Raw genomic sequence first — 24010 nt, 5'->3', positions numbered from 1 at the left:
TATATACATAAATAAATGCAGAATATTTAAATTATTACTTTAAAATATTATTATTATTTAAGACATTAATTTTATAATTTATATAGAAATTCAACGATAATTCTATTATAATTTTAAATGCATATTGATATATAAAATTTGTTAAAATGTATAAAGATAATTTAATATTACTTCAGTAATGATGTATTGATTTATCATATAAAATTTTTTTATTTTTATTAATATGATACCTATATTTATAAAATTCTATAAGATTAAAGAAACTTTTTTTAAAGATAATGTTCGAATTTAAGCGCATGTGTGATAAATTCTAAACTTACACAATAGCAAGAGTAGTACTTCCGGTATCCGGCAAACGCCCCAGTATATGTAGTAATGTTGTCAGATTGAATTCTTACATTTGTATATCGTAATTGTGTTGTTATTAAGTCGATTGTCATAGAATAATAGTGTAAATATTGCTAAATTTCAGTAAGACTTCGTATTGGTAAGTAAATGCATATTTTTTGAGTTATACATACTAATACATCTCACTGCCGCTAGATACATATTAACAATTCTGAAAACATTTTATTATTTATGAAGTTTCCGCAGTTTATATCTATATTTTAATGTTATATATATAAATATGTGCGGAAATTATAATTATATTGTATAATAAATGATCAAATAATTGTTTAATTTTTTTGATATAAGATATAAAAGTGCATTTAGTTTGGTTATATATGTGATTATACTTGTGTATACTTACCTCCTACTATTTCGATTGTGAGTCATACTATGCTGACACTTGACACCTGGTAATGTATTTTAACATTTTATAATATTAAAAAATTATATGAATTTTATTTAATAAATTGTACGATATAGATTATTTTATATTCGTTATTAAAATTTATATTATTTTTTTTTATATTTACTAAAAATTGAGATTTATAACTATAATAAATAATAAATATATCATGAAGTTGAACAAATGACGAAAGTTTTTGATGAAAGTAAATTAAAATTTGTTAATCATATTATAAAGAAAAACTTTTATCTGATATATTTGAAATAACAAAATTTAATATAACAGATAAAAATATATATAAATTTACATAAATGTTTTTGATTTTTTATTTAAAATTGTAAATTATCATAAAATAATTTCATATATTAGTTATCAAAATATTGATTACTGAGATTTTGTATTATTAGGTTGGTTATATGATATGTTCCTATGATTCTTGTGTAAGATTAAAATTCCAATGTGAAAGCTGACGAAGTAAATCCGTTATCATTCGTTGCATACATATCGAACATACACACACAATTTTTACATTTTAATTCAAACATTTATATTATATTTTTAATAATCATTTATATAGCAATTAAAATTTTTTTTTGTAATGTCTAAAGTTAATAAAACAATAAAAAATAATTCGCGAATGGTATCAGATACTTATAAAAAGATCTTAAATAAGTGGAAAAATCGTGAGTATAATTAATTTTTACATAATGTAGCAAATTATTATATTATATTATTATTTATAATATTTTATTTATGAAAGACTAACAAATTATAAACACATTTATTTAATAATTAATTAATTATAATATAGTTATATAATATTTAATATTAGTTACAATAAATAAAATATGCAAAAAATATATAAAAAATATTAATTATAAATTTATCATTATAATTATAATATATTTAAATATATATTAGTAAATCCAAATTCAAGTATATATTTATTTCTTATAAAATAATGATTAACATTCTTATTATTTATTTTTACATTAATTAAAATACATTTTATTATATTTTTATATTGTTACGTTATATTTTGTAAATAATATATCATAATATTAAATATATTATATATATTATATATTTATTTATAATTTTATATTAATGTTATGATTTTACAAAATAATAATATTTCAATTTTTTTTTAATCTAATACAAATGTGTCATTATTAGTGTGAATTATATAAATCATGATAAAAAATCATAAAAATACATTCGGATATACCGGAAATGATTCATAATATGAGTCATTATTTATTTAAATATATACGAGAATTATTTATTTAAATAATTACATTTAATATTTCAAAATTATCTATATAAGACAAATATTTTAAGATTTATTATTCATGTTATTCAAATTTATTATTCATATCATAAATTAAAGTATTATTTTTTATAATATTAAAATTTTATAATTTAAAGATTAAATTTTATGATTTCATTTATTGACTATTTTTGTTAGCAATGATATTTTAATTTAAATAATAATCTTATAGTTGTAATAATAATTTTGTAATTATAACAAGAATAATTTTATATATATTATTATGATATATATAATAAAATATAATAAAAATAATTTTAATTAAAGTTTGACAGATTTATTAGGAATGAAGTTAGATTTCAAAAGTCGTGCACGTGATCTGTACTTAAGGTACTTGCAAAAATTTCGGGTCCCGACCACTCTGTGGCAGCACTGAATGCCGGTCGAAACCTAAAACGGTAGAGCATTGCGCCGGTTGCTTCCAAAGTAGACTGTTTTTGAGAGAAATCACTCCGCCCTTTAGATCTTGTAAATTAATTCAAGATTTTTCATTCACAATGTGCATTATTATTTGAATTTATTATCTTTTTAAGTGTCAATAATACTGAAATAAATGTGAAGTGGAATATTTATTATTTTTTAGAAATTGGATAATGTTCTAAGAGTCAAAAAAATTTTTGTTATTGAAAAAGCTACTAGAAGAAATAATATCAAACCAATGGGACAAAAAAGTATAAAATGATTGTGTAAATCTCTGAGTAAAGATTGATTGATTGTATAATAATTTTGTTGAGCACATTGTTAATTTTGTTCTATATAATTTAATTTATATAATTGATTTATTGCAGATAAAAGTATGTAAATTTTCTATGATAATTGCGCATTTGTTTATATATAATTCAGTTCCTCGTGTTATTTGTATGTTATTAAAACCACATGTGCTTATGATGATGTTATTTATGTATGTATGTTTATTTATTGACTAATGCTACTTATTTCTTTGTTTTTATTATCATATATATATTATCACATGTTTTTATTATAAAAAATATGAATGTAGATTGCGTGGAAAAATTAATGGTTATTATTAGAAAATAATTTATATATTTTTTTTTATGCAAAATTTATTATCTTTTATTCAAAAGTTATAAGCATTTAATATTTCGAAATATTTAAGAACTGATTTTTTTTTATATATAGTTAATATATATATATATAACCTCAATTTTCACATATGTTATACTGATCTGGAAAACGTAACGTAAACTTGGGCGTTGTTGGAATCGATTATCACGCCATTAAGAGAAATTCGCGGGGAAAATATATGATAGATTTCATCCATGTACAATTTCTTAAAAATATTGTGATTTCGTTGCAATAATAATTATATATGATGACAATGTTATGAAAATTTTTCTAGAAACTGTTGCTTATAAATGATAGAATTTGAATCGTTAAAATAATAATATAATTAGAATAGAATAAGTAGATAAAAATTACTTAAATATTTTATCTTTGTTATATTAATAAAATAATAAATATAAATTTCTTTCAATAATTATTGATTGTTAATGATTGTATTAATGTTAATCAAGTTAATTAATAACTTGTATACAGAAAGGAAATAAGAAGTATTAATTAATGATTTTATTATTTTTCTTACATTATGTATTTAATTATTAATTTATAATATTAATAGATATATATACATTAATTGATTGTAAGTAAATATAATTCCTATGACTGCACACTGAACAATTTATAGTGCGTGATTTCCGTGGGAAATCCGGTTGAAACATATGTATTCGTTATTTAGTTCCGTTGTTTGAGAAAGACTAGCAGAACTAAAATATTTAGATTCTATTACTGAGCTTAAATTATAGCTTAAATTATAACTTAAACTTAAATTATATTCAATGTTATTATCTATAATATTTTCAATACTCGTTACATATTAAAAAATATTTATACTGTTTTCTATTTTAATTGTTACAATTAAAAAATACGATATTTAATATATGATATTAAAATACGATATTTAAAATAAAATTTTAAATTAATTGTCAATACACATGTTTCACATTATGAGATTATTCATGTTGTGCAAGTTAATACTTTTTTTTTATTAATACGAAAACATCATCTTGATAAATTTTATCGCATTTTTCAAATCGATTGATTCGAACGGATTGATACTATCGAAACCGGCTGGAAAAAACGATATCACATGACATATACATAATCATTGTGTATCACTATTAGTTTGAAAGTATCAAAGTTCGATAAGCGCTGAAAACGTTTATTACTGATATAACGAAAATCTATAATCGATATTGACGATGTTTAAATGCTGTGTGTGCAATAAGAGCTCAAAAAAGGAGAAGCCGAATAGCGAAATGACGAAGTCGACGCCAAAGCAAAATCAAAAAGCGATTGACTCGCAATTGGTTAATACTGATTCCTTAAAAACTGAAGAAAATGGACCGATCGAAGAAGAAAAGAAGCTGAATGGTAATATACAGAGATTTGAGAAAGTTTCTTCGTCAATGGAGAATAATAGTGTGGAAATAATCGATGATTTAACTGTCAAGAGTCCATTACCTATCGGCAAGCGAGATGAGAATAATGATAATTCTCGATTACGAATAGAATCGATAAAGAAATTGAATGATGCTGACAATAATGATGATAAAGAAAATGCGAGTGATCGAACAAATATAGAAAACAAAAATAAAGAGCTAAACAGAATTAAAAATGCAAATAGAAATGAAAAAGTAGAGGAAAATGATAATATAAATGGAAATGATAATGGGAGTAATGAGAATGGAATGATGAAGGCAATATTAAATTCTGGAATCTCTGGTACTATTAAAACCAATCTTTATAATTCTTCCGCGTATATCGAGAGAACAATTGATGATGGACCAGAAGAGGAAGGTGATGATTCCGTTTTTGAAGCTTGTCCGAATGATACCAATGCAAATAAAAAAACGCCGCCAGGTATATTTTCATTGCGGAGTTATAATACATGTATAAGATGGTTGATATACACATATTTAAATATGCAATTTGCTCACTTCATATTTCATTTTCCTGCTAAAACTTCACTTTTTTAAGTGAAAAGCTAAAAAAGCTAAAAAAATTTCTTTATACTCGATTTACTTTATTAATATTATAAATCAAATCATTTTATTTTTAATAATAAGTATTATTTTTAATAATAATATAAATATATTATAATTATAATAATATATATTTATATTTATATTATTATTATTATTATTATTATATTATATATATTATATTATTTATTATTATAATATATTATATATTATTTATTAGTATAATATATTATATATATATATATATATATAATTATTTTTTTTATGAATATAATCTTGGTCAAATTATTTTGAAATAATAAAAATATCAGATTTTTATAAAATTGAAATTAACAAACTTATACAATTGAAAAGATGAATTGATTCATTCATCTTACTGTGCCTTTTTTAAAAAAATGTTAATTTCCATGATAACTTTATTATTATTTTCATAGAATTGATTTTAAATTATGAATGGGGAAATTGCATTCATTGAGTAACACATACCTAAATAGACGAAATCTATATTCGGATATACAATGCGCAGTTTCATCAATTCCTCGGTGGCTTTCGGAAGAAGAAGATGGTGATTCAGAAGAATGCAGTGGAATGCAGGAACCACCGGCGACGCCAGTTGCTCGTGATGAACTAGCTTTAAGACGTCATAGATTCTTCTCCGATTTATTGCATGCCGCGCAAAATGCGACGGAGCACAGAGTGAGGTTCGACCCCCTAGGACCGATGGTGCACGCTGGTTAGGGCTCATTCTAAATCCATTTCTTACTTTGTATGATTTTTAAATCTTCTGTTCGAATTTATTTGTTTATTAACTTAAGAGTATTGAATACAAATATTAAAAAAATTTATTCTTATTTATCGATTATGTTTTAAAGTGAAAAATATTTTGTGATTGTTTGAAATTGAGACTAATGAAGTGTATAATATGCATATAACATATATGTATGTTGTTAGAAATATTTGTATTTAAAGGTTAAAAAGTTTTAAAAGTATTAAAAAATTATTTAATAATGTCTATTTAAATTCATAAATTACAATATTAAAATTACAATATTTTATATAATAATTCATCATCTATATTTAAATTTGAATTTATATTTTTATATTTTAAATCACTGTTACAATGGAATTAATAATACTATCTAATTTCATTAAAAATTATGATAAAATTTTAAAGTCGAATATAAACGTTGAAGGAAAAATGCATTATATTTATTTATTATTTATTATTTAAAACGAAATCTTTTAAGCTTCTTTAAATCTTCAAATTTATTATTAATCTTCTTAACAAAATTATTTATGTTCTAAAACAATCTATATATATATATATATATATACTTACACTTATATTTTATTTTATTTTTTTAATAATATTATTTTTTGTTTTTTATTTTTATGAATATTTGATTTTAGATTTTATATTAAAATTTTACAGATAGCATATTTTTATATAAAAGATACACATGAATATGCATTGCGAATTTTTTTTCATTATTTTATTATTTCTAAATTGTGAAAAATAATAAAAATTTTATACTAATTTCATATATCCATGTTATTAAATGATATAGTGTTATTAATTACTATTTTTTAATTTTTTTAATATTCAGTTTATTATTTTATAAGTTGTTATCATTAAAAAAAAAGATACTAAAAATATTCTATATTTATAATTTTTGTTTTTGTTTGTAAAACCATTTATTTTGTTTTAATTGTAAGTATAAAATATCAATAAATATTCCAGAATTCTTTTCAATAATATATTTTTAATTTTATACAAATAAGTAATTATACATATAATATAAATATGCGAAGAATTTTTAATTATTAATTATTTATAATTCTGTGAGATTCTATACAGAATGATATCTACCTACGCATGATTCAATTTTCGCAGATTTCCTAAGAATAGTTTGCGGCAACTCGTATTGAATATCATTAGAACTGTAGTTTAGTTCTTCGAGCGTTTCTGAAAAGATTATATATTATTTCGTATGTAAAAATCTTTATCTATATAAAAATAATTTTTAATTAAAAAAAAAAGAAATTAAAGTGCTATTAATCATAAATTGAAGCAGCGGTAACGAATTATTTTTATTATTTTATATTTTATTATAAATTTCAAACTAATTAAAGGAAGTTATTTTTAATTTTTATTCTAATATATTTCATAAATTTTTAATTAAAATTATGAAAACACATGAAAATTAATTGTAGCAATGTGAATTTGTTTTAAATTAGAATTTCTAATATAATTATAATATAGTTTAATGTAATTAATTTTTATAAAATTCATTTATTATGAAATGTGTATTTATAGATATGAAATGATTTCATATATTTGGAATAAATTAATTTTATGTACATTTCCAAGTATACATAAATTTATTTAATCAATTTATGAATATTATATAAATTTATAATCTAATATTATTTATTGCTTGCAATTTAATGATCTAGTGGCTATGGATGTTGATGTAACTATTTATACATTCATTCTATATTTAATATACTCGCTATAAATGCGAATTTTTGGAATATCTTTGATTAATGAGAATTTTATATTTTATAATTGTTTTATAATCATTAGTTTAGTTATGAATTTATTATTTTCGTTTTCAAATATTGCATTTATTGTAAAAAATACTTATTTTTTTACTAAATTTTATGGATATAAATTATATTTTTTTTTATTATTTGCATGTATTGCATGTATTAGTAATTATTTTATTAAAAATAAAAAATAATATAATTTTCTCATATTAATAATTCTAGAATATTTCAATTTTAAGTAAAAAATATATTATAATTGAAGGTTGTGAAGCTAATGAGAAGGAAGAACATTTAGAAGAATTGGTAAATAGATTAGAAAACGTTACAAGAAGACTAGAAAAAGTAAGAGGCCAATCTATAATTGAAACTCAAGATTCTGCTGTTCAAACAAATACACCATCACCAAAAAGGTCTCAATCCATACAAAATAGTGATTCAATATTGTCTGTCTCATCTTCTCATTCAATAGATAAAAAAATAGCAGATAATTTTATCATCATGTCAGTCGCAGGATATGAAGATTTTTTAGCTGGTCCTGTGAAAGAATATCTTCAACTAAGTGAGAAAATTGGTGGTGATGTAGCTATTCATAGCAAACTTGTAGAAAAAGCATTTAAGTAAATATTTTACTACTAATGAATTCTAATATTTTTGAGATTGTATAAAGTATTAAATATTATAATATTTTTTTATAGAATTCAATTGGAATTCATTCAAACTGCAGCAAGCCGCTCATCTCCAGCAAATCAATCAGAACAAATTTCTCTTCTTGCACCTACATCTACACAAATTCAACAAATTCAAGAATTTCGCGAAAAAAATAGAGGATCTCAATTTTTCAATCATCTATCAGCAATTAGTGAAAGTATTCCAGCTTTGGGTTGGGTTGCAGTATCACCTACTCCAGCTCCTTATGTAAAAGAAATGAATGATGCTGGACAATTTTATACAAATCGTGTTTTAAAGGAATGGAAAGAAAAGTAAGTTTTTATTTTAGTTTTTCAATTAATTCAATAATAAATCAAATATTTTTCTTGTTTTCTATAACTTATAATTTTTTTTATGTTAGAAATTAATTACTGATATAGAGTTCATATAGTTTTTTATATTTACAGAGATAAAGTACATGCTGAATGGTGTAAAGCTTGGATACAAACATTAAGTGATCTGCAGCAATATGTGCGTCAGCATCATACTACAGGATTAGTATGGGCAAAAACTGGCTCTGCACCAGTAGGCATACCACCACCTCCACCACCATGTATGCCTATGGCAGACATAATACCAGCAAATATTAGTGATGATAGAAGTGCTCTTTTCGCTGAAATTAATCAAGGAGAAGCTATTACAAAAAGTAAACATAGCACAGTTATTAAATATTAATTTTATTCAAGTAATAAAATCTTTAAAATTAATCAATATTTATAGATTTAAAGAAAGTTACGTCAGATATGCAAACACATAAAAATCCTTCACTGAGAACTGGGCCAGCACCATTTAAAGCACCAATTGTTGGTAATACTGTACCAACAAAAACAGTACCATCTGCAAATGCACCAATTGATAAACCTCCTGTATTTACTAGAGATGGAAAAAAATGGCTTGTGGTAAATAATAATATTTATTTATTTTATTAAAAATTATTTTATTTATAAAACATTGCATTTATTATAGGAATATCATAAAGCTAATAAAGATTTACTTATTGATAATGTGGAAATGAACAATGTAATCTACATGTTTCGATGTCAAGATAGTACTTTAGTTATTAAAGGCAAAGTTAATTCCATTGTTATGGATTCATGTCGTAAATCATCTGTTGTTTTCGACTCCGTTGTATCAAGTATTGAATTCGTCAATTGTCAAAGTGTGCAAATGCAGGTATGTTATTTATTTTTATTGTTTATAAAAAAAATGCAATAGGATCTATTTTTTATTACATAAAATATTGTGTAAAAAATATATTTATTTCCAAATAAGTATATACATATACAATATAATTACATTTAGTTTATGTTCTATATCTTGAAATAAAAGTGTAATATTACAAAAAAAAATATATATATATATAAGTGCCATTATTAATTATGAATTTTATAAATACAGATGAATATTTTATATTTGTGATTAAATTTTGCTTAGATTTTTGGATGTTCCGATACAAGTTTTTTACAAATATTTTGCAATTCTCGTAAATGTACAAAATTGGATTCCTGATGAAGAATTTCTAGTAACGCTATATATTCCTCATTGTTTAATTCTTTAGGTGTTCCGCATATTTGAAATTTATTTAATGTACTTTTTGATATCTTTGAAATATTATCTAAATCTGATATCGATGTGCTAGTATCAACAACAGAAGGTTTGGCAGTTACATCGATTTCTCTTTGTTCAACAGATAAGAAACATAAATTTTTTAATTGACCATTTAGTAAAATATTTGACAACGAAGTTTTTTGTGGTTTTAATGTTGATGATTTAGTTGACGTAGTTTCATTTAATTCATTACCATCTATAACAGAAGAAACGACTGTAACAATTTTATGTATTGTATCTTTCTCATTTTTTGTGGAAGTCTCATGAAGTTCAGAATGTTTCTTGTTAACTTGATTTTCTTGCAATTGTTCTATATTTAATTTTCTATTCTTCATATAATCCAGAAATTTATTTGGATTCACTATTTTTGTAGTATTATCGTCATATTTTGTAAATATGTTAACATATATTATCATTTGTTCTTGCGAGATAATATTATTATCAGCATTTTCATTTACGTTATTTTGCGATATTTTTATTGAATCTTGATTATGATTACCACTATTATTTATCTTTTCTGCATAATTTACTCCTTCTATAGGCGGATCATTATTTCTTGTTTTACCTTCTACTTGAACTTCATCTGTTACATTTTGATTTTTGTTACATATATTATCTCTCCAGGACATAGTCATTGTTAGCGGTCCTCTCGTTGGACTTTTAGGTCGCGATTCATTTTCAATCTTTCGAGCTGCTTCCAAACGGCTTTTCAAAATCGGTATACAAGATCTTGAAGACGTTTTCGGCGTTGGTGTCAAAGATTTTAAAGGACTTTTTAATTTAAATTTCGTTTCTAATGATTTAGTGTAATTTATAGAATTTTTATTGCTTGGGAATTCATGTGATTGTAATGTTACTTCTTTTAGTAATTCGTTTGTTCGAAAACTTATTTGTGATCGTGATCTTTTTTTATCTAATTTAATACTATTTTCCGTATTACGTTTAGGTTCTGCCGATAGATCTCTTAATTTTGTATATGTTATATTTTTATTATTTTCTATTTTAATTCGACCCGTGTTCAATAAATCAGATTTTAAGCATTTTAAATTCTGTAAATTTGTTTTCTTTAATTTTTCGATATTGGAAATATAATTTTCATGACTTCGTGATTTCACTGTCGTATTTATTTTTTTCATTGTTTTATTTTCTTTCGTTTCCCTTGGAGAAATTTGTTGCGGAGGTAGATTTGACGATGTAATATATTGCTCTAATTTTTCATTATTATTTATCGAATTGGATAATATCTCATTTGATAAAACATTTTCTGTAGATATTAAATTATAATTTCTAATATCCTTATAAGAAATTGAATTTTTATTGTTCAAAATATCATTTTCTTTTTCTGAAATTTTTCTTTCTTTAATTAATAATGTATCCTTATTTTCTATACAAGTTTTAGAAAGTAGATCATTTTCATTATGTATTTTGTTAGATTCTGATAAATTTTGTTTACTCTCTGATATATCATTTGAAATTTTGAAAAAAGATTTATCATTGTTTGTCGAAATTGGGAAATTTGTTTTTTTCTTTTCATTCAACGTCGAAATTGAAAATGTTTCAATATTTTTTGTATGTTTCAAATGTTTATTCTCACAACATAATTCATTTTCTTTATTATTTTGTGTATATATATTAGAATGTAAATAACCTTTATAAAGTTTTGAATTATGAGTATTTAATTTTATGTTGGAACTTGAAGCTTCATCTGTAAAGTACATACTACTATGTGGAGAAATGAGATTGGAATAAGATTTATAAAAATCCGGATCTCTAACTATTTCTTTTTTATCTAGATTTTCAAATGAATTTTGTATGCTTGAATTAATTTTTTCATCTTCAAGTTTATCATTTTTGATATAATGAGTTTTTGTTTCTTTATAATTATCTGTATTTGTTGTACTATATTTTTGAAGAGTAATTGTGTTTGTTGAATATGTTTTTATATTTTTCTCATCATCACTGAAATCATTGTTGACATTTAACCAATCTAAATCAATCAATTTATCTTCATCTACTGATTTGTTAACTAATATTGTAACAGATGATGGTTCTGGATAATTAGAATCATTAGAAAAATGTATACAGGATGTTAATGAATCCTGTATTAAATTCATTTCAAACGCAGTTTCTTTACTTTCATTGAATGATAATTCATCATCATTTATTGGATCACTACTTTCAAGTAAATCATCTATTTCTAATATTTTATTTGCATGTACATGTGTCACTGTTTGTTCGAATAGCGAACATGCGCCAGGATTTCTTTTTAAAGTTAAATTTGAATTGCATGATAAAATTTCATTATCTTCAATATGTTCTTTATCATTCAATATATTTAGTTTTGATGTATCATCTATATTTTTAATACTTTTAACACTGCTATATTGTTTCAGAGATTCAGTATTAAGAAAATTAGAAGTTATATTTTTATTGGAATTTTCAATTTTTTTTATTGAAGGAGTATCTAAATCTTCTGAAAATAATTCTACGCTATTAATATTTTGAGTTATAAATTCATTTATATTATTTATATGTGTGAAATGTTCTCTGAAATTCTGTGTTTTATTCATACAATCATAACATATTTGTTGTTCATTCACATTTGTTTCTGTTGTATTCAAACAACTTGAAAATGTTATAAGCTTGTCATTAGATTCATTCAAAGTATCATTTAAATATTCTATTTGCAATGTACTTGGAATTACTTCTATAGATTCGTTTTCTTGAAAATGAGTATGATTTGGTAAAGATAGCTGACTACTATTAATTGTATTTTCTTTCTGAGTTATATTACAAAAGCTAAAATATTCAGAAGGTGAACTAAGAGTGTGTTTTGAGTCCAAATATTTTTTATGTGTATTGAAATCATTTCGTTGGGTAAAATCTAATATATCATTATTAAATTGTTTGTCTTGTTTCAAATTGAAAAACATATAAGTTCTACTGGTTTTTTCAGTAGAACTACTAACTGATTGTTCTTCTGATATGATATCCAAAAATTTAGATTGTAAACTATTGTTAATATAAGAATATTTACCATGATCTGATTCTGATCCGTTATTTATTTCTTCTTTTTTATCATTTGTATAACATAATTTTTCTAGTTCAACGCGCGTTAATAGAGCTTTCTTGAATTGCAATGCTTCTTGAAGTAACAATGCTGTCGACTTATCTTCAAATTCACTATCTTTTGATACTTCCGTTCGACTCGAGGTTGTTGTCATTATTATATCTTCATCAGTTTCCATTGGAATTGGATATTGATTAGAGAAACTGAATGACTTTGTTTGATTATTTTTGATGTATACATTTGGAAATGACGTTAAAGTTTCTGATATTGCAGTTTTTTTTTTATCTTCTTTTCCATCAGAAGAATCAGATGAAAGAGTATAATAAATTCTTTCAGGAATTCGTTCATATTTAACACTAGAGGAATATACAATTTGATTATTTGGAATTATCTCCAATTCATCATAATTTCTGGGAGATATTTTTTGATCAAATTTTTCCGTAAGCAAACAATAAGGATCATTTATATTATTTACACAATATGCGTTAAGTGTACTGGAATAATTTTGTATTGATACTATTGAACTTTTTATTGTTTCATCACTTTCATATGGTTCAGAACTATTAGAAGTTGTTTGTTGAATTTCCTTGCTGTTGTTTCTACTATTATTATTAAAATTTATTTTGGTTTTTTTAATTCTATTTCGATTGTTACCTTCTGTTGTAACCGAGACAAGTGTGTCCATAACATTTTGGCAGGTATTATTCATTTTGTTATTGTCTTCTTGTTGTTTCTCTGATATTTTTGTCTCGTCTTTTTGTAACTCGTACATACGCAAAACATTATGTAAACTTTCTAATTTCTTTTTTACCTGATACAACGCTTCTTCAGACGTCTTTGTGTATTTTCTTCGTTCACGTGGAATTAACATCTTCGACGTTAATTGCTGAGGAAACATGTCAGTATAAAATGATATATTCATTTTTGAAGGTAATAAACGTTTGTCAATTAATTGTAATACCGGATAGATCGCATTTGATAGTTCTAAACATTGATCGTTATTTTGTTGTTTGTTATGAATTTTTTCATAGTTCTTCATTTTTTTACTTTCCTCTTTTTCATCATCATTTTCTTTATTGTTGAAATTTTCATTTAAATTAATTGGATTTTTTGCTTCAACACATTTTTGCTGCTATAATAAGATTTGATAGGTTATTAATAATTTTGTTTTTATAATATAATATCCAAATTTAATATTGTCTTTTTAATACAATAATATTTTATTTTATTTATTTACCTGCGTATCTGACCAAACATTTTTAATCGAGGATTCATAGCTAATTTCAGATGAACTACAGATCAGTCCAAGATTTTTATTGCTATCGTGTAATTCCTTCAAATATCTTTTGCAATCGTCTATGGTTTTTGTGAATTTCTTACAAGCCGTTGTCACTTTTCCGGTTTCAGTGTCCTTCACATCTTTTCTTGCTTTTCTTCCTGTTTTACTATATTTTCTTCTTGAAAATAATGGTAGCGATATCGCATTTCTGTATTGCATTTCATAATTTTCATTCTTGAATGTATCATAATGCTTTCGTTTCATTATATTTTTAAACGTAGAATTTAATCTGAAAGTAAAATTATCTTAATATGTTAATAATATTAGTGAATTTGGAAGAATATTTTGGATTTGTGATTGTACTTGAGAGATTTGTCACTACTACTTTTAGATGATTTACTACTATATTCCACTGGTAAGTTTTCTTGCCGGAGGTAAGGGTACACACTCTTTTTCTTTGCATCAAACAATTCTGTCAAATGATGCTCTGAAGGATAATACTTTGAATATGAAAGGTATGATTCTTTATGTCTGGGGCTAGAAAAACATACTTTTCAATTTAAAATTTTTAATACAATCCTATAGTTTTTATTTTTTATATTTTAATCTTTTCTATATTATTAAAAATTATCATTATAATTACAATTTTGATACCTTAATAAAACATGTTTTATCCAATTATTGCGGTCGTTAGGACTGGATAGAGTTAGTCTAAGATTTCGCAAATTTTTCTTGAAATTTGATTTCTGAACTTGGTGAGGTAGAGGCCAACTACCATATTGAAGTTTATATGTTAATATGTTAACTTTCAATTCAAGATCTTCTACTTTGTATCCCACTTTATTGAGAATATCTTTATCGATAGCGGCATTATTACTACGTTTTACTTTGAGATATATTGCACGCAGTAATATAATGAGTAAAGAACATACGGCTACTACCTTCAAATATTAATATGGTTAGTAAAGTATTTATATTGTAAAGATAATTATTTTGATCCTTTTTTCATATGACAAATAGTGAACATAGCGTTCAGATATAAAAAGTCTTATTAGTTATAAGAACTTACCTGACCGCTATGTTCATGTATTCATAGACTTCTAATTCATTGCAAGTCAAAAATAATAATTCTCTGTACCCGCCAGACTATGCTTTCGTTCCTCAAGTAGTCGAGGACATCGGTTACAATCTCACTCCAAATATAATTTGCGATTGCTTTTGGACATTCTTTCCAATCAATTTCACAGATCATTTGCACAGGTTCAAGATTTCCGCCTGTTTGTCGATTAAGTGAACGAGATAGATTTGTTTGACTCGAAATATTGAATTTTAATTATAGTTATTAATTATACAGGAAAAGATAGAAGAGAATCTTACCGAATTGCCAATGCATTTTGAAAAGAGGTGTAAAATGTATTAGATATATTATAAAAATCAAATTATAGGTTTCAAAATGTGATCAATTCCTATTTATAATTATTTTTACCTACACTATGTGAAATATGGAAAATTGAAAAAAACTGCGATTAGCAATTGTTACTTCTCGATATATAAATATCGATAATGTATATAAAGTGTGTACAAAATTAACTTATTTCCTTTTTATCTAATTATAGGTTTTAGGAAAAGTTCCCACAATTTCTATTGACAAGACAGATGGTTGTCAAATGTATTTGAATTCGGAATCATTAGATGTGGAATTTATTAGTAGCAAATCTAGTGAAATGAATGTTATGGTACCTAAAGGAAATGGAGATTATGTAAGTTTATTAAATATTTAAGTATATAGATTTATTTTTACATTTTTATTTTAATCTTTTTTTGGTATATTTTTACAGGTTGAATATCCAATACCAGAGCAATTCAAAACAACTATTAGTCCCAAAGGTCTGAGTACGATCGCAGTTGATTCACTGGGCTAAAATAATTCAATTATTCAATAATTCAATTATTCATAGCCTAACTAAACGTCTGTCTACGAGTCTGTCTACGTCTGTCTACAGCTCATTAGAAATATCATCTTCAAAGAATTCGTCGAATTATTATTTATTGCTTCTTTAATTAATTTAAGAATTAAAAGAAGGATGGAGAATTAGGGAAAAATGCGAGTACATAAAAGTATAGAATTGTATTAGATAAATCGATTGAATGTTTTAATATCGCTGCTCTATATCTTGTTTCGAACATATTCGCGTATTATATGAAGATTATCGATTCCATTGCGAATGAAATTGGAATCACTTTAAAATGATGCTCAATTTAAACGAATCTTATTAAATTATATACCTTATAAACATGCAGATATTCGATTGTCTGCAACTCGATATTTTGTAATATAGTCATAATTAAATCCCTAGTAATATTGTGATTCGTCTAATAAGTGATAATGGAAAAAAATGGAGTCGACATTCTTCACGAATATATTATTACGCACATTGGTGCTGAGATAAGGAGCCTGGATTGGATTAAAATGGTATGGACAAAAGTTTTTCTATTTTCAAATCTGACCTTTTATATATTTACACCATTTTTTATCGTGATCAAACTTTTGTCCACACCAAATTTGCTTCCCGAGATTTTTCAGTTGTACTCGTCATGGAATTGTCACTCGATATTCTTGACAGGAGAATAGAGAGTGATGCGTATGTAAACAATTTCTGAGAAATCAAAATATCAGGAAGCATTCACGAGTCATTTATACAGTGTTAGTGATGTCATATCGATAATTTAACCCTTTCGCTGCTATTATCGCTATAAGTACTCAAAAATATTCTTGTAGATATTTTTAGATATATTTAATTATTTTATTTTAATGAATATATCTGTGTCATAAATCATGGATTTAGATAAATTTCAGTAAATATTACTATATTGACATTTTCTACATATTTTATGCATTCTATTATTGTTATATGTGTTTTGTATTAAACTCGGCCTGCAGCGAGAGAGTTAATAATATTAACTTCAGACTTTTGCATCACATTTATTTTACATATCATTTGTTTATGGTATTATTAGTTTTTTTTTAGAAAATATTAATTAGAAATAAATTATTTTGTGTCAGTATATAATAATAATAATATGATTTCGATTTTAATATTTGAGCTTTTATTTTGTGAGTCTTCCGTGTTTATAAATGTTCGTGATGTGTAAATAAAATGGGATGCTAAATTTATTTTATGAATAACGTCGATCTTTTAGGCGCGTTTGAGAACTTTCAAATTCAAAATGTATACGTAGTTAAAAATCATTAAAAAAGAAAAAAACGGTTCTGCAAAAATCTTGATAATCCAACCGTAAAAAAAGAACATTTCGAATAATAAATAATAAATGAATTATAAACTTGATATTGAATTTTAAAAGCGTGCTGTTTGAAGTAAATTACATTGTGATTTTTACCATTTAGTATATTGTGCTAATCGTAGGTATAATCTAATATTAACTACTTAAAGGCACGATTTAAAATGACATGGTCATAATAGAATAACAATGAATTTAGCAGTTCGATCCTTTCCACTAAAGAGATGAAAGGAAAACTCGAAAGAGTTTATGACTGTTTTTATCATTTATATGGTACTAAACATATTTGTATGATTATTGAACTAATTATTGAAATAATTATTTGACTAAAATTATTTATCAGTAAGGATCGTGCTGCCCATAATGCAGTAATCCCTAACAATCTTTTTTTCGTTTTAATATCGATAAAGTATTATATCGAGATTAATATTTATTTCTCAATATGATTTTCAGTGCTATTTCTAATTGTCCTAATAAAATTATACTATTTAAATCTTGTATTATAATTCTTCATACTGAACTTTTCACTTGAAGATATTATATTAATTAAAACGTTATTATTATGTTAATTAAAATGTTATTTATTATATTTTTCAGATAAAAAATTATGAATAAGAATTTATTTTTTTAAAAACTCTTATTTATTAGCATTAAAAGAATTTTTTTACATAATTAGATATGATATAATATATATACACATTATGTTAAAAAACTTCGAGTTTACAAAGAAACTGAAATTAATGAACATGATATACGTGGCCTTAAGATTCATTTTTATAACTAATAAAGTAAAAGAATCAAAATGCCAAGTTTCTATAGTAGTAAGTATTTATGAATTAACAATTGGGTGATTCAAAAATACTATTCTTCGCAATTATTCATATTATTTTCGTATAAATTTAATTACAAAGATTTTCTTAATATATAATCAGTAGATCTATTATGTATCTATATATATATATATATATATATATATATATATATATATATATATATAATTAGTAGATCTATTCCTGTAACTTAAACATATTATTGTTAATTTAAACTATCAAATGCAAAGATAATTGTATAAAAGAGTATAAGTTAGTGTTAATAGTATTATTAGTTATCATTAATAACTAAAATTTTTTGAAACATTTTACATTTGATGTTTAATACACTCTCTAACATTTATCTTTAACTTTTGATTTCTAGCTATTTATTGCACATTTATATAAAATCAATGAATATTTATATTTCACAGCAATATTTCCAAAAAAAAGATGGAATATTTTAATGATGAAACATATTTTTAGTATATGTTTTCTATACTATATTTTTATATACTATATTTTTTAATTTCAAAAAATTCATTCTTTTTTTTATTTTCTTATGCTTTAATTGTTTTCAAAATTTATAAATTTATATAAATTCTTAATATAATATTATATTATATTATAAATATAAATTTATAAATTTTTTTATATATTGAAATTTTATTTTAATTAATTCGTTCGTTTAATATATAAAATGGAACGAATAAATACAAATACAATCAGTCTTCATTTCTATAAATTAATAGAACAATTACGTTCATCGCTACCATCTGAACATTCTAGAAATCCATTACATATTCGAGATTTTGGCAAACACTCGCCTAAAGGACATCGATGACCTTTGCAAGAAGCTATTGAAGATCGAATATCTTCTCTGGAAATTACATGTTCAATCCAAGGGAGATAATGATGCACTTTCGTATAGACTCCAGGTCGTCCAGGTCTGGCACAGCCATAACCATTAGAAGTGATACCTGAAGAAAATCAGATTTAATAATTATTTTAATATATTTTACTTTTTAAACATAGACTAATTCGTATTTAAATATTTATTATATTGTAATATTTAAATTCATTATAATTTATTTTTTTATTATATTATATAATAACTAATATTAAATTATGTTTAATTAATTCAATGGAATATTGCAAATTAGTAATATATCATGGATGAGGTATTTGTTTTTTTTAAGCATTTGTAAAATTACGATTTAAAATATGATTACAAAATATTTTTGAAAATCAGAGAAAATATTATATTATTTATAATCTATTTTTCATTTTAACAGATTTTTACAATGTAGCTCAAAATTGATACTTAAAAACTTATTTTATCATAAATTAAACCCCATAAAATAAGAAAAATTAATTAATTTTCTAGACTATTTCTAAAATAAAATTATATTTTTTTAAATTTTTAAAATTGATGTTTTTAGGTACTTAAAAATTATTATACATGAAATGATATAAATTAAAGAATAAAATATAATAAATGTACATAATATTAGCGAGAGTTTTATAAACTTGAAGATGTACTCACTATATATTTTTACATAAAAAAATAAAATACGTTATAATTTTGAAAAAATGCTAAAAATATATTCAACTAAATTTTATATAATAATATATCAAGAACAATAAGAAAAGAATAAAAATATAAAAATCAATCCACTAAGTGAAAATCTCTTCAAGGCCAAACTAATAGAATTGAAGATTAGTGCCATCTCTGAATGTCTTTGATATTCCAGAAATGGTAATTTATAAAATTTATTAACACATGATAAATTTTTCTACATTTTTTAAAATATTCTAATATTTCTATTTTTTAAAATATTTTTAACAAATTTATTTAATTTTAATATTTTTCTATATTTATATTTTAATTCCGTTTATCTCAATATAAAATATCATATTTATTATTTCAATTTTTTCTTTTTAATCTTTCTTAATATCTTTGAATCTTATGTTAAATAAGTTTTTTTCAGATTTAATCAATTTGTTAAATATTCTTTTTTGTTTTTTACTTTTGTATTTCTTTTATTGATTTTTACATTGGCATTGCTTTCTTTTATATCTTAATTTAACCTCCTAAATTTATTTATTTTTAAGTTTTTAAATTTAATTTGTGTTTCAATATTCTTAAATTTAGTTACTTTTATATTATTTTTTTTTTTATTTTTTCAATTTTCATGAATTTATATAAGTTTTTTGTTAAATTTCTCTTTCGTGTTTTACTTTTATTTAAATTCATTAATCTTTATATTGGATTTACCGAATAATGAATATATTGAATTTGAAAGTTTTGCAAACATATACTGAAAGGAGGATTTATTTATGAATAAAATAATTTATGAAAATTATAAAATATAAGATTTTTCTTTTTTTGTATCTTTGAGTGATAATATTGTATACATAATTAGAATACATATTTAAAAGAATACATATTGATAGACGGCACAAATCTGACTTTTCTTTGGTTGATAATTCAGAATATATTATAGAAAATTCCGTAAGATGTCACGTTAATCCATTTCTTGTCGGTAATGTCTTTATATATTTATATTTTACTTTCGTAAATGAAACATACATTATATAAATGGCACCCGGGAGATAATAAGAAATAAGGAAATAAAGATAAGATAAGAATTGAATACGAGTACCATCTTTTGCCTCTTCCAAGAAATATTTTTTTAAAAGTACTAAGAGATGGCAATAATACTTAATTCTTACTCTAATTTATCCTCTTGGGAGAAAAATTTTTTATTCAATTACTTTATAATTGTTATCTTTTTATTATATTGTTGCGTTTTATTCTCATTTTATGTTTTTATACTTATTTATTATTTATTTATTACAATGTAAAATTTTTATATTATCTTCAGTTAGATTGACATATTATTTTTTTATGTATGTCTCTCCTAATTCAATTAATATTTATGCTAAATCTTTTTTTTATGTTTTTCTTTAAATTTCTTTAATTTTTGAATTAATTTTATGCGGTAATTTTTTTTTATTGGCAATTTTGTTTGTTTATCATGATATTTAATTTTTCTTTTCTATGTTTTCAATCCTTCTTTTCTTTGTTATATTAAATTTCTTTTCTGTTTTTCTCTCCTAATTCAATTAACTTATGTTACATTATTTTCTAATGTTTTAGTTTTTTAGACTTTTAGATTAAATTCCTTTCTTATTTTTTTTCATTCCTTTTTTTACTTTATAGTAGTTAGCTTTTGTGTTATATTCCCTTTATATGTTTTTATATTTATTCATTACTTGCATAATGTAAACATTAAATTCTTTTATCCGTTGCAACATAACAATCAATTAACTCTCATTATTGTGCAACACATATAAGAAAACAATTTTACATTGTAATATATAAATGATTAATAAAACATGAAATGATAATATAATATAAAGGCAAACTATTCTAAAGTAAAGAAAAATTGAAATATTGGAAGAATTTAATATCAAAGTTATTAAAAAAAAATCTGAAACAATTAAACATAAGAGAAGGATTTAATTATTATATAATTATCTAAATCTAAGAAACAAGAATTTAAATAGGAAATTAAACAAATTTTTCTTTCTTATGTATGTTTTTTCCAACTTATTTATGTTAATTAACATTTAGATTAAATTTTTTTTTGATGTTTTAGATTTTTAGATTTGAGATTAAATTCTTTTCCTATTCACTTTCATATCTTTTTTTATTTTATAATAGTTACCTTTTGTGTTATATTCTTTTTTCATGTTTTTATATTTATTCATTATTTATATAATGTAATGTTAAATTCTTTTATATGTTGCAACAAAACAATGCTGCAACATATATAAGAAAGGAATTTTACATTGTAATATATAAATGATTAATAAAACATGAAATGATAATATAATATAAAGGCAAACTATTCTAAAGTGAAGAAAAATTGAAACATTGGAAGAATTTAATATCAAAGTGAATAAAAAAAGAAGAATTTAATATCAAAGTGAATAAAAAAAAAATTAGAATATAAAAGTAGGATTTGATTATTATATGATTATCTAAATCAAGAAAATAAGAATTTAAACAGGAAATTAAACAAAATTTTCTTTCTTATGTATGTTTTTTCCATTCATTTATGTTAATTAACATTTAGGTTAAATTCTTTTTTGATGTTTTAGATTTTTAGATTTGAGATTAAATTTTTTTCCTATTCACTTTCATATCTTTTTTTATTTTATAATAGTTAGCTTTTGTGTTATATTCTTTTTTATGTTTTTTATATTTTTATATTTATTCATTATTTATATAATGTAACATTAAATTCTTTTATCTGTTGCAACAAAACAATCAATTAAATCTCATTATGCTGCAGCATATATAAGAAAGGAATTTTACATTGTAATATATAAATGATTAATAAAACATGAAATGATAATATAATATAAAAGCAAACTATTCTAAAGTGAAGAAAAATTGAAACATTGGAGAAGAATTTAATATCAAAATGAATGAAAAAAAATTAGAACATAAAAATAGTAGTAACAAAAAGATTTGATTATTATATGATTATTTAAATCAAGAAAACAAGAATTTAAACAGGAAATTAAGCAAAATTTTCTTTCTTATGTATGTTTTTTCCAATTCATTTATGTTAATTAACACTTAGATTAAATTCTTTCTTGATGTTTTAAATTATTTTCTTATTCTCTTTCATTTCTTTTTTTATTTTGTAGTAGTTAGTTAGAAATTTAGTTATTTTATAGTAGTTTTGTGTTATATTCTCTTTTTATGTTTTCATTATTTATGTACTATAATGTTAATTTATTTTTTTTATATATTTCCAATTCCAATTAATCCATATATCTATCAAATTCTATTTATATTCTTTAAATTTTTTAAATTTATTTAATTTAAATGTTTTTCTCTTTTATATTTTAATTCTGTTTGTCTCAATATAAAATATCTTATTTATTTCAATTTTTTTTTTCAATCTTCCTTAATATCTTGTTGAATCTTATGTTAAATAAGTTTTTTTCAGATTTAATCAATTGTTATGTTAAATATTCTTTTTTGTTTTTTTATTTTGTATTTCTTTTATTGATTTTTATGTTGGTATTGGTATCTCTTTTATGTCTTAATTTAATCTCTTAAATTTATTTATTTTTAAGTTAAATTTAACTCTTGCGTTTCAATTATCTTAAATTTAATTACTTTTATATTATTTTCTTTTTTTATTTTTTCAATTTTCGTTTGTTAAATTTGTTTTTCGTGTTTTACTTTTATTTAAATTTAATTAATCTTTATATTGTTGAATGTTCTTTCCTTGTATTATAATTATTTTACTATTTCCATTAAATTAATAATAAATTTTTAACTTTTCCAATAAATATATGATTCCAATCTTACAACAATTAATATATTTTATATTTCATTTTTTCGCGCGGTTTTTAAATGAAAAAAATAAGCATTATGAGTCAGCCAATCAGAAACGTCGTTTAATTCGAGACGC

General features: G+C 22.5%; 3 protein-coding genes and 1 long non-coding RNA gene across 10 annotated transcripts in view; 1 reads left to right on the top strand and 3 right to left on the bottom strand.

The window, feature by feature from the left end:
* The first annotated feature begins 312 nt into the window (after positions 1 to 312).
* Positions 313 to 18193, top strand: LOC410158 (adenylyl cyclase-associated protein 1). 6 transcript variants are annotated; one of them, XM_006562063.3, is made up of 10 exons: positions 313 to 487; positions 4430 to 5063; positions 5712 to 5918; positions 7998 to 8352; positions 8431 to 8715; positions 8851 to 9089; positions 9164 to 9342; positions 9410 to 9616; positions 16017 to 16160; positions 16239 to 18193. In XM_006562063.3, exons 2-10 carry the CDS (start codon positions 4460 to 4462, stop codon positions 16320 to 16322), a joined length of 2304 nt encoding a protein of 767 aa, XP_006562126.2. In that variant the 5' UTR covers positions 313 to 487; positions 4430 to 4459; the 3' UTR covers positions 16323 to 18193. The 6 variants fall into 6 exon arrangements, with proteins under 6 accessions (XP_006562126.2, XP_006562129.1, XP_006562128.1 ...); XM_393642.7 differs by lacking the exon at positions 313 to 487 and having other exon boundaries at positions 4121 to 5063; XM_006562066.3 differs by lacking the exons at positions 4430 to 5063; positions 5712 to 5918 and having other exon boundaries at positions 317 to 487.
* LOC102655447 lies at positions 422 to 851 on the bottom strand. The gene is made up of 2 exons (XR_409287.3): positions 752 to 851; positions 422 to 559 (listed from the first exon to the last, which is right to left on the bottom strand). It is a non-coding gene; the product is annotated as an uncharacterized LOC102655447 (long non-coding RNA).
* On the bottom strand, positions 9802 to 16010 carry LOC113219034 (putative uncharacterized protein DDB_G0282133). The gene has a single exon (XM_026443204.1). The coding sequence runs from the start codon at positions 14158 to 14160 to the stop codon at positions 9874 to 9876; it is 4287 nt and encodes a 1428-aa protein (XP_026298989.1). The 5' UTR covers positions 14161 to 16010; the 3' UTR covers positions 9802 to 9873.
* Positions 18194 to 19234: 1041 nt separating the features above from the next.
* LOC412101 overlaps positions 19235 to 24010 on the bottom strand; it is a 76729-nt gene continuing 71953 nt past the window's right edge. The window contains exon 13 of one of the 2 annotated variants that reach the window (XM_026443199.1): positions 19235 to 19489. In XM_026443199.1, the coding sequence (XP_026298984.1) occupies positions 19248 to 19489 (242 nt within the window). In that variant the 3' untranslated portion in view covers positions 19235 to 19247. The remainder of the gene's footprint in view (positions 19490 to 24010) is intronic. The other variant, XM_026443200.1, reaches the window with a different exon arrangement.

This window comes from Apis mellifera, linkage group LG10, assembly GCF_003254395.2.
Source record: "Apis mellifera strain DH4 linkage group LG10, Amel_HAv3.1, whole genome shotgun sequence".
Classification (NCBI taxonomy): domain Eukaryota; kingdom Metazoa; phylum Arthropoda; class Insecta; order Hymenoptera; family Apidae; genus Apis; species Apis mellifera.
The sequence above is the reverse complement of the archived record's forward strand: the minus strand, read 5'-3'. Positions and strand labels throughout refer to the sequence as shown.

Bases quoted from the DNA above. Each gene is read 5' to 3' on its own strand.
- LOC113219034 (XM_026443204.1), bottom strand. From the start codon at position 14,160: ATGAAGAACTATGAAAAAATTCATAACAAACAACAAAATAACGATCAA.
- LOC410158 (XM_393642.7), top strand. From the start codon at position 4,403: ATGTTTAAATGCTGTGTGTGCAATAAGAGCTCAAAAAAGGAGAAGCCG. The intron at 5,064-5,711 runs GTATATTTTCAT...TACAATGCGCAG, and splicing joins AAATAAAAAAACGCCGCCAG to TTTCATCAATTCCTCGGTGG. The intron at 8,716-8,850 runs GTAAGTTTTTAT...TTATATTTACAG, and splicing joins TTAAAGGAATGGAAAGAAAA to AGATAAAGTACATGCTGAAT.